We start from the raw sequence: 12,578 nt of genomic DNA on the forward strand, positions 1-12,578 counted from the left end.
TTGGAGAAAGAGAATGAAGACGAACTCCCAGCACAGCTGGCCAGTGACCGTGGGCCACCATCTCGCTACTCGATCCCCTTAAGGTCTCACGAGGCCGTGCACGGGGCGGGCAGGAGTGACAGCCTGCCCTGCGCTCAGCACACTGGGGCCGTGACTGCAGCCCCTGTCCACGGAGGAAGTGGGCAGGCCGCCTGTAGCCCCGTGGTGACCTCTGCTGGTCCCTGACCAGGAGGAGAGGGTGAGCACCCCCACTGCCAACACTGTCCCCACACTGGAGTCAGCGAGGCATCAGGGGCGCGGGGCAGTGGGCTGGGGGTCTGTCTGTACCTTGATGAGGGTGGGGAGGGGCTTGGCGGCAGGGACCGTGGTTCCGTTGGTGAGGCTGGGAGGCAGAGGAGGCTGCTCTGCCAGGAAGAGCGTTTCTCCGGACTCTGGGCCCACGGGGAGCTGAGACACGACCTGGGAGAGAGATGGGGATGTGAGGACACCCCAGAAGCTGCACCACCTCCAGGCTCCAGCTGGTGCTGCAACCCTGCCTGGTCCGCCTGGAGGTTGGGCGGCCGTCACCCCCTCTGACGGTCGCTGTTGAGGGCAGAGGAAGGAAAGCTGAGAAGAGCAGCCTCCAGGGTGGCGGTGGGAGGGGGGACTAGAAAAGGGGGAGCAGAATGTGGAGAATGTGTCACAGACCTGCACACACTCAGGAAAGGCAGCTGTTCTGCACGAGGGGACACAGGGCGGCAGGGAGGCCTCCAAATGTAACTCCAAAGGCCCGCTGCCGACACCCTCCACCCGAGATAGCGGGGCAGCACTTCCTGGCTTCCCTGCCCCACCTGGTCCCAAGGAGAGACCTCGCAGGGGCTGCTCCAGCAGGTCTGGGCCCATGGGGAGTGGAGGAGGAAGCTCACCTGAGTGGGGGACACAGAGGTGGCACTGGGCGGCGGCTCGCTGACTCGGGCTTCCAGGGGCGACGGCACCGAGCCCTGGGACTCGTGGCTGGCAGGCTGCTCGGGGGATAAGGCATCGCTGCTGTCCTCGTCGAAGGACGAGCTGTCTGCTACCTTCGGGTAGTTCACCTGGCCCACTGAAAGCCAAGGCCCGGGTGAGACTCCTTCAGCTGAGGGCCCTGTTCCCCAGCCAGAGGCTGTCCTCTCGCCCCGTGGGCAGCAGGAGGAGGCAACTGGCAGCCGCCCTGCCTCTTGTACCCAAACAAGCTGGAGGAAAGCTCATCCTCACGGCCCCGAAGCGAAGGCCAGGAGAGCCAGTCCTACCGGCCCTCACGGCGCTGCCTCGGCAGGAGAGGCCTGATTGCTGGCCCACTAGGCCCCCTGGCACCGCCACCCTGGAGGCTGCTCCTCTCAGCCCTCCCGTCTTCGCCCGTCCTCTGCCCTCTAAGACAAGACGCACCCGTGTTCGGTCTTCACGGTGAATGTCTGCCCTCCCTCCCAAGCCTGTCGCCGCCTCCACCTCCTGTTTCCTGGCTGTTGCAGGCACTATACTTCCACCCCGGGGACCCTGTGAGGAGGGCTGAAGGAGTCGCGAACAGCTATGGGGGTGCAGCTCCTCCCTGGCTGCCTGACCCCCTGAAGACCAGGAGCAGACCACTCTAGCTTCTGGCAGTTGTGCGGGTGGAGGGCAGGGCAGGAGGGGAGGAGCGCCGCCTGCTCACCCAGGTGAAGCAGGGCCAGTGGCTCTCAAAGCTCCGGGGCAGCGAAGCCACCGCCCGCCCTCCCCGCTGTGAGGGCGCAGGGCCTGGAGGCCTGTGCGCCCGGGTTGGGGGGCCTGGCGTGGGAATCCCAGACGCAGAGGGAGGGGAAAAAGGGGACGGACAAGCAGGGTGTTTCAGGACTCCTGTCACGACCCCGCGGCCAGCACGGTCAGAAGAGAAGCGCGGCACGAGCCGCCGTCCACACAGAGGAACCAGGTGCAGGGGTAAGTGGGGGCCACACCACAGACGAGGAAGAGGAACAACCTGGAGCGCTCCCCCTCCAGGGCCGTGACCCGAGGACACGGGAACCTGGACAGGATGCCCCTGAGCTTACACTCCCCCCTCGCCGCAACCTGCCAGGGTGACCCTCCTGGCCCCCCTCACCTGCCCTCGACTGGAGCTCCGAGGGGGCACAGCCTCCTGACCACCGTGTGCCTCCTGCCAGCCGCTCGAGGCCCAGGTTCCTCCCCCGGCCTCCCACTCCCAGAGAGGCGACCACCAGGACCAGGGAGTGGACAGAGGAGCCTCGGGTCCACCCCAATTCAGTCCAGGGGTCACTGCAGGGTCCTGCCCTGAGGGAGTTCACGGTCCAGGCTGTGGGGCACAGCCAATGCTTTGCTAGACAGAAGCCTGGATGCTGAGGGAGCCAGGCTCGGGGAAGACTTCTGGGGCTTTTACACAACTCTTCCAGGTCAACTGGAAGTAGGTGTGTGAGTGTTAAGCGGCTGAGTGTGTGGGGGAATCTGCGGTGACAGGGACCACCTGCAAGGCCCCTCCCGGGCCCCCACCCTCAGCAGGCTCCCCAACCTCCGCCTCCTCCTCCCATCTTCCCACCTCCGCAACCTGCCCGTGACACATCCTCTCAGCCCTAAACCTGCCTGCTTCTCAGCCTAAATATCCTTCCTGACCACCCTACCCACTCCTCTTGAACAACGGACGACATCTGCCCCCGCCCACCCCTCCAGCTCGTGACCACTGCTGGAGAACGGCCCTTTCTCTCCAGCCACCAGTGACGATCTCGCCACCAAACGCACCGGCTTCCCAGGCCTCCAGGCCACTGCTCACACTGCCCCTCCGCCTGGAATGGCCCTCAGTACCTGCTCTACTCGGTGCACGGACTCAACCTCCAGGCTGACCCCAATCATGCGCATCAGCCGTGCAACCTCCCCGCCCCACGGCCCTCCCCGTCCGGCTCGGACGAGCCCCGGCTGCCTGGCCACGTGCCCACTGTCCTGCGCTGTCCACGACAGCAGGGCCAGCTGCTCTATCATGAACGTCACTGCCAATGGCACAGCCCTTTCCCGAGCCTCCCCAGGCAGCTAGGACTGCGCCAGGCGGAGCCTGTGAGCTCCCGGAAGGCAGGTGACTCGGATCCCAAGTCACAGGGCCCGGGCCTTTCTCAGCAGGCAGCACCACCTGTGCCCGGGAGCAAGATGCGGAAGTCACTGGTACACACCACAGCCTTCTCCCATCAGGCCGAGCCCGTGCAGGGCAGCAGCAGTATGTTCTGTGTCTGTGTTCTGTGTCTGTGATGGCCAGGCTCGCGCAGGCCTGGCGCCCGGCCAATTCTTGGCAAACATTTATCAGATCTGGGATGGCGGGAGAGTCCAGACTGACCTCGGCCCAAACACTGGCCGTAACTAGGGGCTGCTGTAGAATGTGCTGGAGATTTGGGGGGGAGCACACTGACATGAGAGGCTGGATGGCGTCACTGACTCAACAGACCTGGGTTTGGGTGGACTCTGGGAGTTGGTGATGGACAGGGAAGCCTGGCGTGCTGCTGTCCATGGGGTCGCAGAGTCGGACACGACTAAGCGACTGAACACTGACACAGGCGAGACGAACACCTGGGCGAGGTGGGGAATGCAGGGAAGAGGGTACTGAGACCCCCAGCTCAGCCCACCTCTGCACTGGTGCAGGTGAGGCCCAGACCTGCCTCTGCTGACCCGGGCCCCGGGCCCCACCCGGCCTGCCTTGAGCCAACCCGTGCCTACTCTGCCCAGAAACCCAGCTCACACTTATGGTGGGAGCACTCCAGCTGCCTCCTAGGCCAGATCTCAGGCCCATAGCAGCTACAGAAGCACGTCTGTCCCCTCACCGCGGCAGTGAGGGGATCAGGGGCGCACGCCTGACCGTGGCCACAGGGCCCTGCAGCGCCCCCTGCCCCTTCCTGACACCCCCATTCGAGGTCAACGTGCAGGTGTTCCTCCTCCCCCGCAGACGCTTCAATTCCTGCTTGGCCTGCACCCCCACCTTGGCCTCACCTCCTCTGACGCCAACCCCCACCGTCAGGGCCGGGCCGGGTGGCCCTCGGTCCACTGGGGCCTACTTCCCTGCGTGGTCCACCTCGCAGGGCGTGGTCCGTGCACCTAGCCCACCGCTCGGGTCTGTTGGCCTTTGTAAGCGAACTATCTGGGCAAAGGGTCAGGCTCCAAGAGGGGGCTTCACGAGTGAAAAGGAGCAGCAGGCATGGTTTCTAGTTCTCGGCATCTCCACGTGCTCGTGCACACCAACCCTGACACCTACCCACTTTCTCTGAGAAAGAGGGGCGACCCCTGGGTTTTGAGATGGGAAGCGGATGGAGGCCTCGGTTACTGGCTTAGCTGTTCTGGCACGGCGCTGATCCATGGGGCCATGGGCACTGACCCTGGCTCGCATGACCTGTTTGTCAGGCTATGGTTCTCCACGCCTCGGCTCCCCCGCCCCACGCTAAGCAGGAAGTTAGGGAGCAAGCAGCCTGGTGGCCCTCCCCCCGCGCCGGCTCGTGGGTCCACGCAGGGAGGCCTGGCTCCTCACCAATGATGGCCTCCTTCAGGCTGGACTCCACGGGCAGGATATTCTTCTCCACCAGCTCCATGGGGCCAGGTCTCTGCGCAATCTTCTCATTGAGGTCATCTGCCAGCCTGGCTCTCTTCAGCTTCAGCTGCTTGGCCTGGAGGGAGGGCTCAGCCGAGGTCTCTGCATGTGGGAGAGGGTGGAGGAGGATACAGGGGTGAGCAGGCTCTGCCCTGAAACCCCAGGGCACCTCCCCTTCCTGCCAGGGAAGGAGCAGAGACCAGCAGAACCAGGCAGAGTGGGGGACCCGGTGTGAAGTTTCACGAGGACAGAGGGAGGGGGCCCCACTGAGGACAGTGTGTGGTCACACCCAGCCGTGGTCACTAGGCACAGCAGGCCCAGACGACGGGGCTTGCTGCGGGGGATGATCTGCCTCCCTGCTCTGGGCCTCGGTGTCTTCCCCCTCAGTGGCTTCCTGCCACATGCAGGGTTCAGACTAGGAAAGTCTTCTTCCAACTCCAAAGTGGGTTCTAAACCAAACAAAAAATGGATAGACTCAAGCCCAAGCCTTTCCTTCCCTAGAACGAGGAAAGAAGTGTGTGGGCGGGGCACGCAGTTTGTCTGGGATGACCTCGCTTGTACTGCACAGGTGCTGGAGTAAATACCGAGTAAATGCACGAACGAGTGGAAGTAAATCACGCTAGAGACAGATCTGGGGGAGAGGACTGCACACCCCGTTTTTGTGAGGAATGGGGGCAACGAGGAAGAGTGAAGCAGCAGCGTGGGTGGCGCAGGGTGGAAACAGTGGGCAAGAGGGCCTGCATGAAGAGGCACTTCCGGCCTAACACACCTTCCAAAATGTGCATTCTGACCAGCTCCGATCTCTCCGGCCGGGAACGGATCTTCCGTTTCAGGTAGTCCTCTGTCTGCGGAAAAAACACACCAAGCAGCTCTCAGACGCAGGTCACAAGCTTAAGGCCTGGACAAGACCAAAAGGCAGCCGTGGCTTCAGTGGGTGACCTCAGCCGCCCCAGGAGCCCAGCCTGGACACTGCTGGGCCCCGAGGCCTGGGGAGGGTGCACCCACCCTCAGTGCACCTGCTGAGGGCTTCGCCCACCGGTGAGGACCGTCTGTCTCTCTGAGGCTGAACTACTAACATACGTTCTAATCTTTCACTTTTATTATCACAAAAGTAATATGAGTTCATTAAAGAAAACTTAAAAATTAGACAACAATAAAAAAAACATGTAATTATCCCGTTAGTACTTAGGGATATTTGTTTCTAGTCATTCTTCCATGCAGAAGATAGGTTTAATTTTGCAGAGCTCTAATCATACTGAATATAACTTTGCATCTTATTTCAAAATCTTTGGCACTGCCCGACACCACAAGCATTTTCTGTTCACTCTGAACTAATTTTGATACGTGGTGTCATAGTTCTAGTTCCTTAAAGTCTAATGTCCTCATTTCTGCACTTATGAGACTCCAGGCAAATTAAACCATTTCCCCGACAGTCCTGGAGCCAGCCCACTACCCAGCGCTCCTGGTATAATGTGTATGTGACCCTGGATCTGTCTCACTCTAGAGCCTGTGTTCTTAAGCTTTGCACCAGAATTTTTCAAACCATCAGCCAAGACCATCACCTCTCCTACCCAGCACATGTTAGGAGAGGACAGGGCACGACGAGACAGAGCAGAGGCAGGTAGAGTAGAACAGGGTGGAGAATAAAGTGGCAGAGCAGACATCACGCCTGCAGCAAGGTCAAGACTTGCTCCCTGGCCTGGCTATGGCCCTAGCCCTGTGGTGCTGAGCTCCCAGGAGATGGCTTATGGTGGCCGTGGGCTCAGGGCCTGTCACCCATCTGTGGTGGGCAGAAGTGCTGCCCTGGCTGCTGGAGAAGAAAGCACAGCAGACTCTGGCCGGAGCCGGTCTTCACGGACAGCAGCAGGAGGAGGCCCAGGTACTGAGGAAGAAACACCTGGAGTCCACAGACCAAGGTTTCACCCTGGCCGCCACTGACTAGCTGGACAAGCTAGCTAACCTCTCTTAGCTGCATCTATTAAGGTGAAGATAGATGCCTAATTCATAAGAGCTGCTGCTGCCGCTAAGTCGCTTCAGTCGTGTCCAACTCTGTGCGACCCTATAGACGGCAGCCCACCAGGCTCTGCCATCCCTGGGATTCTCCAGGCAAGAACACTGGAGTGGGTTGCCATTTCCTTCTCCAATGCATGAAAGTGAAAAGTGAAAGCGAAGTCGCTCAGTCGTGTCCGACTCTTAGCGACCCCATGGACTGTAGCCCACCAGGCTCCTCCATCCATGGGATTTTCCAGGCAAGAGTACTGCAGTGGGGTGCCATTGCCTTCTCCGCATAAGAGCTGCCGTGAACCTAAACACGAAAAGGACAGAATTGCACCTGTCAACTAGCACCTTTTCTAATCAGGTCACATTTACTCCTTGCCTTGGAGAAGCAGGCCAAGAAGTGGCACCAAGTCTTAAGACTGGGTGGAAGGCGCGGGCAAGCCCATTCCTCGTACTCCCTCATCCTCCGGCCAGTGCAACAGCGCACCCAGCCACTCCTTTCGTTCCCAGCACCCAGGCCCTCATTCTTCCTGCTCACTCTAGGAATTCATCATCATTTTCCTTAGAAATTGGTTAAAAATAAGATAAAAACAGAAGACCGTAAGGAGAGCCCTGGAGGTAAACGATTCAGTCTCTGACAGAGCTGTGGGTCCCGGGCAGCCTGTGAGCCTCCATCCGGGGAGGTTCTCCTCCCTTGTCTTTTACATAAAAGAAAAAGTGCCGGGCCAAGATGGGGAAGCACGCTCTGGCCACTTCCCCATCTCCACCCACGCCAGGCAGCAGACTACCCCCCGAGGCCCCTGGGGGAACTGAAACCGAGGGGGACAGAGCAGCAAGCCAGGTGCGGCAGCGTGAGCCGGCGCCCAGGGGCCCAGCTTCTGCTTCCACGGCCTCCAGTGGCCCCTGGCTGCTCAGGCAACAGGGAGGTCTCCAGGCCCACCTGGAGACATGCGAGCAGTGCAGCCACAGACACGGAGGGACCACCACTCAGCAAGCTTTCCCGTGGCCGGTGTTCATGTCCTAACAGCTACCAAAGGCCAAGTGGAATTCAAGTTTGGAAAATACCAGCGGTCTCCAAACCCAGAGGAGGCTGGCGCCCATGACACACCCTTGGATGTACCAGAAGAGGACACTCATTCTGATCACGGTCCAAACCTTCATGCTGGCAGACGCTGGGGTGGGATGAAGCGGAAAGGCAGAGCTTTCTGTTTAGGACTGTGAGGCTGGGGCTGACCCTGGGGCCGCGCCAGGCCGGACGGAAGCTGGCAGCAGCACAGTGGGCTCTGACAGGGCTGGGGGGTCCCTGGGAAGAAAGACGCCTTACCCTGGCCCGCTCCAAGCTCCTTCTCTGCTCATGAAATGCAGCTGGACTTTTCAAAGCTGTTGGGAGAAGAAGCGTACAATAATTACATCAGAGTGAAGCACCGCGTCTACTGCTGCAGTTTACAGTGGAGAAGGCATCTTGAATTCAAGTTCACTTGAGCAGCGCTATTCACATCGGCTGACGGGAAGGGCAAGGGGGCGCCTGAGTAAGTACACGTCTGTACGGCTCAGAGGCCCCATCACTACAATCCTGGTGATTTCATTCTCATGGGGAATAGTTACTGCTAAGGTGCACCCACGGAACATAACCCTAACACAACCCTTACGGAGCCACCAACCCTGGAAGACGGGGACACAGAGTACCCCTGCAAGCCAGGCGCCCCCACTGTCCTCCTTTAACCTCATCAGGAATCACCACATGACCAGACGGTGTGACTGAGGCAGCTCAACCAAAAGGACGAAGGTCTACTTGGTGCCGTTTCCTTCTTCGGTTCAGCTGGTGTTAACAGTGCTGCTAAAATTAACCTGCATTTCATCTTGAAGGACTAAAACCTTCAGTGGGCTTGTATGGCTGACTGCGGTGCACACAACCAGCGGCTGACCAGAAGGCCCCTCTGGAGCCCCGTCAGGGACTCGGCACTATTCTGGGGCAACCACCCCACGGGCCACAGCTCGCCACTCGGCAAAGCATGCTGGGGGCAGGGAGACCAGAGTCGGACCCTCTACAAAGCAGCACTGCGAAGCCAGTTCAGCAAATGATGAGTGGGGATACCCTGAGCTTGAACAGGGAACGGCTGGCGTGGCTCACTTCAAGAAATTCACCAGACGGGGGTCAGTTTCAGTTCTGCCGCCCCACGGTTTCAGAGCAGCTGTGAGACGGTGTGGAAGGGGCTGCCGGCTGTGGTGGGAGAGCAGGGTGAGGAGACGCTAAAAGTAGCCAGAGCACAGACTTGACCCCATCCTGCTGGGGCCCCTGCCCCCCGCCGCCCCACCCCACCCCGGGCTGGGCCTCAACAGCAGCCAAACCAGAAGGAAGGGCCAAATGTCCCCATAGTAATTTTTTAAAAGTTTTTAAATCTTAGGATAAAAAAGAAACCATCATTTTTGAAAGGTCAGCTGAGAGCACCCTACCTCCTAAACAGCAGGGGGAGCTCTAGACTTAACAAATGATCTCTAAGGAAAACCAGCACACAGGCTCCCTCACCAAGCTCCCAGAGCCCACCCAGCTCTGGTCTGAAGGTCTGGGCATCTCTGCAGGCCAGCAGGCCAGCCTGCATCTGCTTCTGCTGAGTACAGCTGGCGCAAGTCCAGCATCAGCCTCCGAGAGCCCTGCTGGGCGCGGGGTGACGGACAGCAGGGCACACACACAGCCCTTGCGGAGGACGGTAAGGACCGAGAAGCAGAGGGAAACTCAGTGTCCGCTGCCCCGCCCCCGCCTGTCCTTCTGCCTTCTCCTTCTCCACAGCTCATTGCCGTCTGACACTCCAGAGAGTCGCACCAGAATCTTTCTAATTTACTGCCAGCCAGCTCCCTCGGGCACGGCAGGGGCCCGTGTCCTCCTTTCCTCTCTGACGGTAACCCCAGCGCCGCCGAGGGCACCCAGCGCGTGGCTCATTTGGTGATCTACTGGCTATTCCACGTGGAATGGACATACAGTTGTACCCTGGTGACAGAAAACCGGAGGACTCTGTGAACTCTGAACTTTCCCTTGAGCAGCCAGGATTAAGCTCTCATCTGGGTTCAAAACCTCAGGGGTCCCCGACAGAAAATGAGGACGTCTGTGTTCCCTCGCTGCTGGTTTGACTGGGGGGACCACCTGCTCTCTGGGTCTCGTCTTCTTCTGCAGAGTGGACTCCGCCCACTTCTGAGAGTGACGGCGCTCTGGGGCCCGGGGCACCCCCACCGCCGCGGGTAGGGTGCTGCTGGCACCCTGCATGGTGATCTGGCTGAGCCCTGGGTTAGATCCCCACAGGGGCTAGTGAGTTTCTGCAGCAGTCTTGGTGCTGGACGCGCAAGAGCCTACTCTGCTGCCCACGGGGGCAGGCACACACCCAGTCTCTGGGCACCAGCTCACGCTGCACAGACCTTCCCGATGGGAAAGGCCCGTGTCACCCTCCGGCCCACCAGCACGTGTGGTCGGGAGTAGGGATGCACGTCAGGTGCAGCTGACTTCCTGCGTGGCTCCATCTTCGTGCTAGCGAGGTGCTGTGGTGGACACCATTCTGGACACTTTGAAGTGCTGTCCAGTCGAATGTTCCTAGTGACTCCATGTGGTGTGCAGTGTTGTTTTACAGCCGTGGGCAGGCTCAGAAACGGGAGGAAAGGCAGTGAGCGGCAGAGTAAGGTTCTCAACCCCATCCTCTCTCACCCTCAGGTTGGCGTTCTCTCTCCTCTGGGCTGGCTTCTTAATTTCTTCAGAAGGTGGAGAAGGATGACCCCGCTGGATGTGGAGGCAGGAAGGCTGAGAAGCAGGGCAGAGGGCAGGCGGTGTGGCAAGGCTGGCTTGACCACCGTGCTGAGCACAAATGCTGGGAGGGAGGCTCAGAGGAGGGGTGCAGTGACTGCAGGTCCCAGAGCCACGGTCAGAAAGATGAGCCTACATGAGGCTGAAAGCGCAGCCTCCAGCACCGATTCCAGGAGATGAGCCAGGAGGGGAACAAGAAGACCAGAGGAGCTCAGTAGTTGCTCAGAGCTTGAGCAAAAGAACCAGAAGTGAAGACCCCCGCAAAAAATTCAACACAATGATCACTGATCCCCAAAGACGGCTTCATTTTATGACATTATAATCTCACTGAATCTTAACCACCACCACGAGGCAGGTGCCACTCTTCCAGTTCTACACGTGAGGAAACCAACACTGCGGTGACCCGTGAGGCCGTTCACCGGGTACTGGACCCCAACCTGGGTGACAAGCGAGGACTGTCAGCCCCTGAAGAGCCCATTCTGCGCTCCCCATGTCTAATTCTGCTCTCTGAGAGCAAGTTCAGCGAATTCGAGCGCCACTTCCAGGAAGGCAAAGGAGGAGGCGATGGCCCCTCTCGTCGGGACTCCTAGAAGGCGCTTCTGAGGCCCGTTTGGGGATGCCTGGAGCTGGGTAGCCAGTGCTCTTGGAAGACTGGGGTACGTGGTGGAGAGGCCATCCCTGAACATGTCCGGCCAGCTTTGCTAGAAGCTGTGGCTGTGGAGGGTCGCCTAGTGAGGGGTAGGGGTGATAACGCAAAGCCCTGGCCTTTCTTGATATGGGAGCAGGTGGCAGTGTCAAGCCATGATCACCACACGCTTGTCCACTAAGGAACGAGACACCAAGAAGCAGAGCAACACAGAAAATACATTACAAAGTTCAGGCCTCTACGAGTTGTGGAAAATCGCCAAAGACTCAAAAGTTAACCCGTAAGTGTGTGTCTGAGTCCGAGGGCGGTGTTCACCTTAGACTCGCGTCTTCCTGTGCCAGACTGCCTTAATGGCTTTGCCCGAGGAGCCCAGGCACTGCTCACTTGGAACTTTTATTTTCCCAGAAACTCCAAGAAGGCAGTCTCTGAAAGAGACGTTCCCCTCCCGAAACCAACGCAAGCCCAAGAACCGCGCACGGCTGTCCACAAGAACACACGTGCGTGGTGTCACTGGGCAGTGAAACGGGATTCTTCATTTCCATCTTCTCGAAACTGGTTTCCTGGGACGCTTGCACGGCTTTGTGTGGACACAGGGAGGACTGCAAACATGCACTGAAAGGAAACAGCAGCAAGGAAATCAAACGCGCGCAAGTGGCTAAGCGGTGCGGTGCTCCTGACCCCAGTTTTCGGCCCCAGCTGGCTCTAAGCACCAGCCATATACTGTGTTCCTTCTCTTCAGCGCCCATCTTCCTTCTCCCTGAACAGATCTGCTGCCTTAACTGAGGTCATTTGGGACCTAGTAAGAGAAGAAACTGCTTCAATTTCCTTTCTCAAAGGAAAGGAGATTTCTGCTTCCCAGGGCCAGCTGGGTGCTGTGCTGGGCGCAGTTCTCAGGACATGGACCGAGTGCACAGAGGCGTGAGTGCAAGCAGCCTTCAGGACCTCCCCAGCAGGGAGCGCAGCGCTCTCCCACCACCAGCCCCAGACGCAGACAACGCAACGCCTCCTGCAAGCCACAGGGCACTTCTGGAAAAGCTTTTCAGCAAGAACGACAGCAACGAACGACCAAGACTCATTTCCTCACCACTGTCATTAAGGAATATTTATTAGGTGCCTGGGTCTGAATGTCACTTTATTAGGTGCTGACATAATAAACACAAAAATGATCGTTCCCATTCTCAGGAAGATACCATGCTAGAACTAAAGCTCACCACCGATGCTGTGTGCAGAGGAACTCAAAGGCTGCGATCACAGGACACCTCAGCGAGGTCAACAGAGTGTGACGGGCCAGGCAAGCCTGGGGGCTCTCTGTCCACGGCAGAAGCAGCAGCCCTGTGCACAGGCCATCAGTGGGGGCTGGTGTGTGTGGCAGTGGGGTGAGGGAATGGGGAGCAAACGTATTTAACAACTCAGGTGGGAAACGAGAGCCAGATCCATCCATCCATCTAATAACGCATTCTTAAGCAGCTACTGTGCTAGTTACTAAGGACAAGGATGGACAGGATGGAGTCCCAGCCCTCTAAGGCAACTCACAGTCTGGTCAGAAAAAGACAAATAATGACACCATAAGAGAGAAGTATAGGTGC

At 58.9% G+C, this 12,578-nt stretch overlaps 1 protein-coding gene across 2 annotated transcripts in view; it reads right to left on the bottom strand.

Annotated features, from left to right (window-relative positions):
- MRTFA (myocardin related transcription factor A) overlaps window positions 1-12,578 on the bottom strand; it is a 175,934-nt gene that overhangs the window by 10,528 nt on the left and 152,828 nt on the right. For both annotated transcript variants that reach the window (XM_061418616.1, XM_061418615.1), the window contains 5 exons: window positions 7,884-7,939; window positions 5,331-5,406; window positions 4,502-4,663; window positions 906-1,081; window positions 328-459 (listed from right to left, as the gene is read on the bottom strand). In XM_061418616.1, coding sequence (XP_061274600.1) covers window positions 328-459; window positions 906-1,081; window positions 4,502-4,663; window positions 5,331-5,406; window positions 7,884-7,939 — 602 coding nt within the window. The remainder of the gene's footprint in view (window positions 1-327; window positions 460-905; window positions 1,082-4,501; window positions 4,664-5,330; window positions 5,407-7,883; window positions 7,940-12,578) is intronic.

Source organism: Bos javanicus, chromosome 5, assembly GCF_032452875.1.
Source record: "Bos javanicus breed banteng chromosome 5, ARS-OSU_banteng_1.0, whole genome shotgun sequence".
NCBI lineage: Eukaryota > Metazoa > Chordata > Mammalia > Artiodactyla > Bovidae > Bos > Bos javanicus.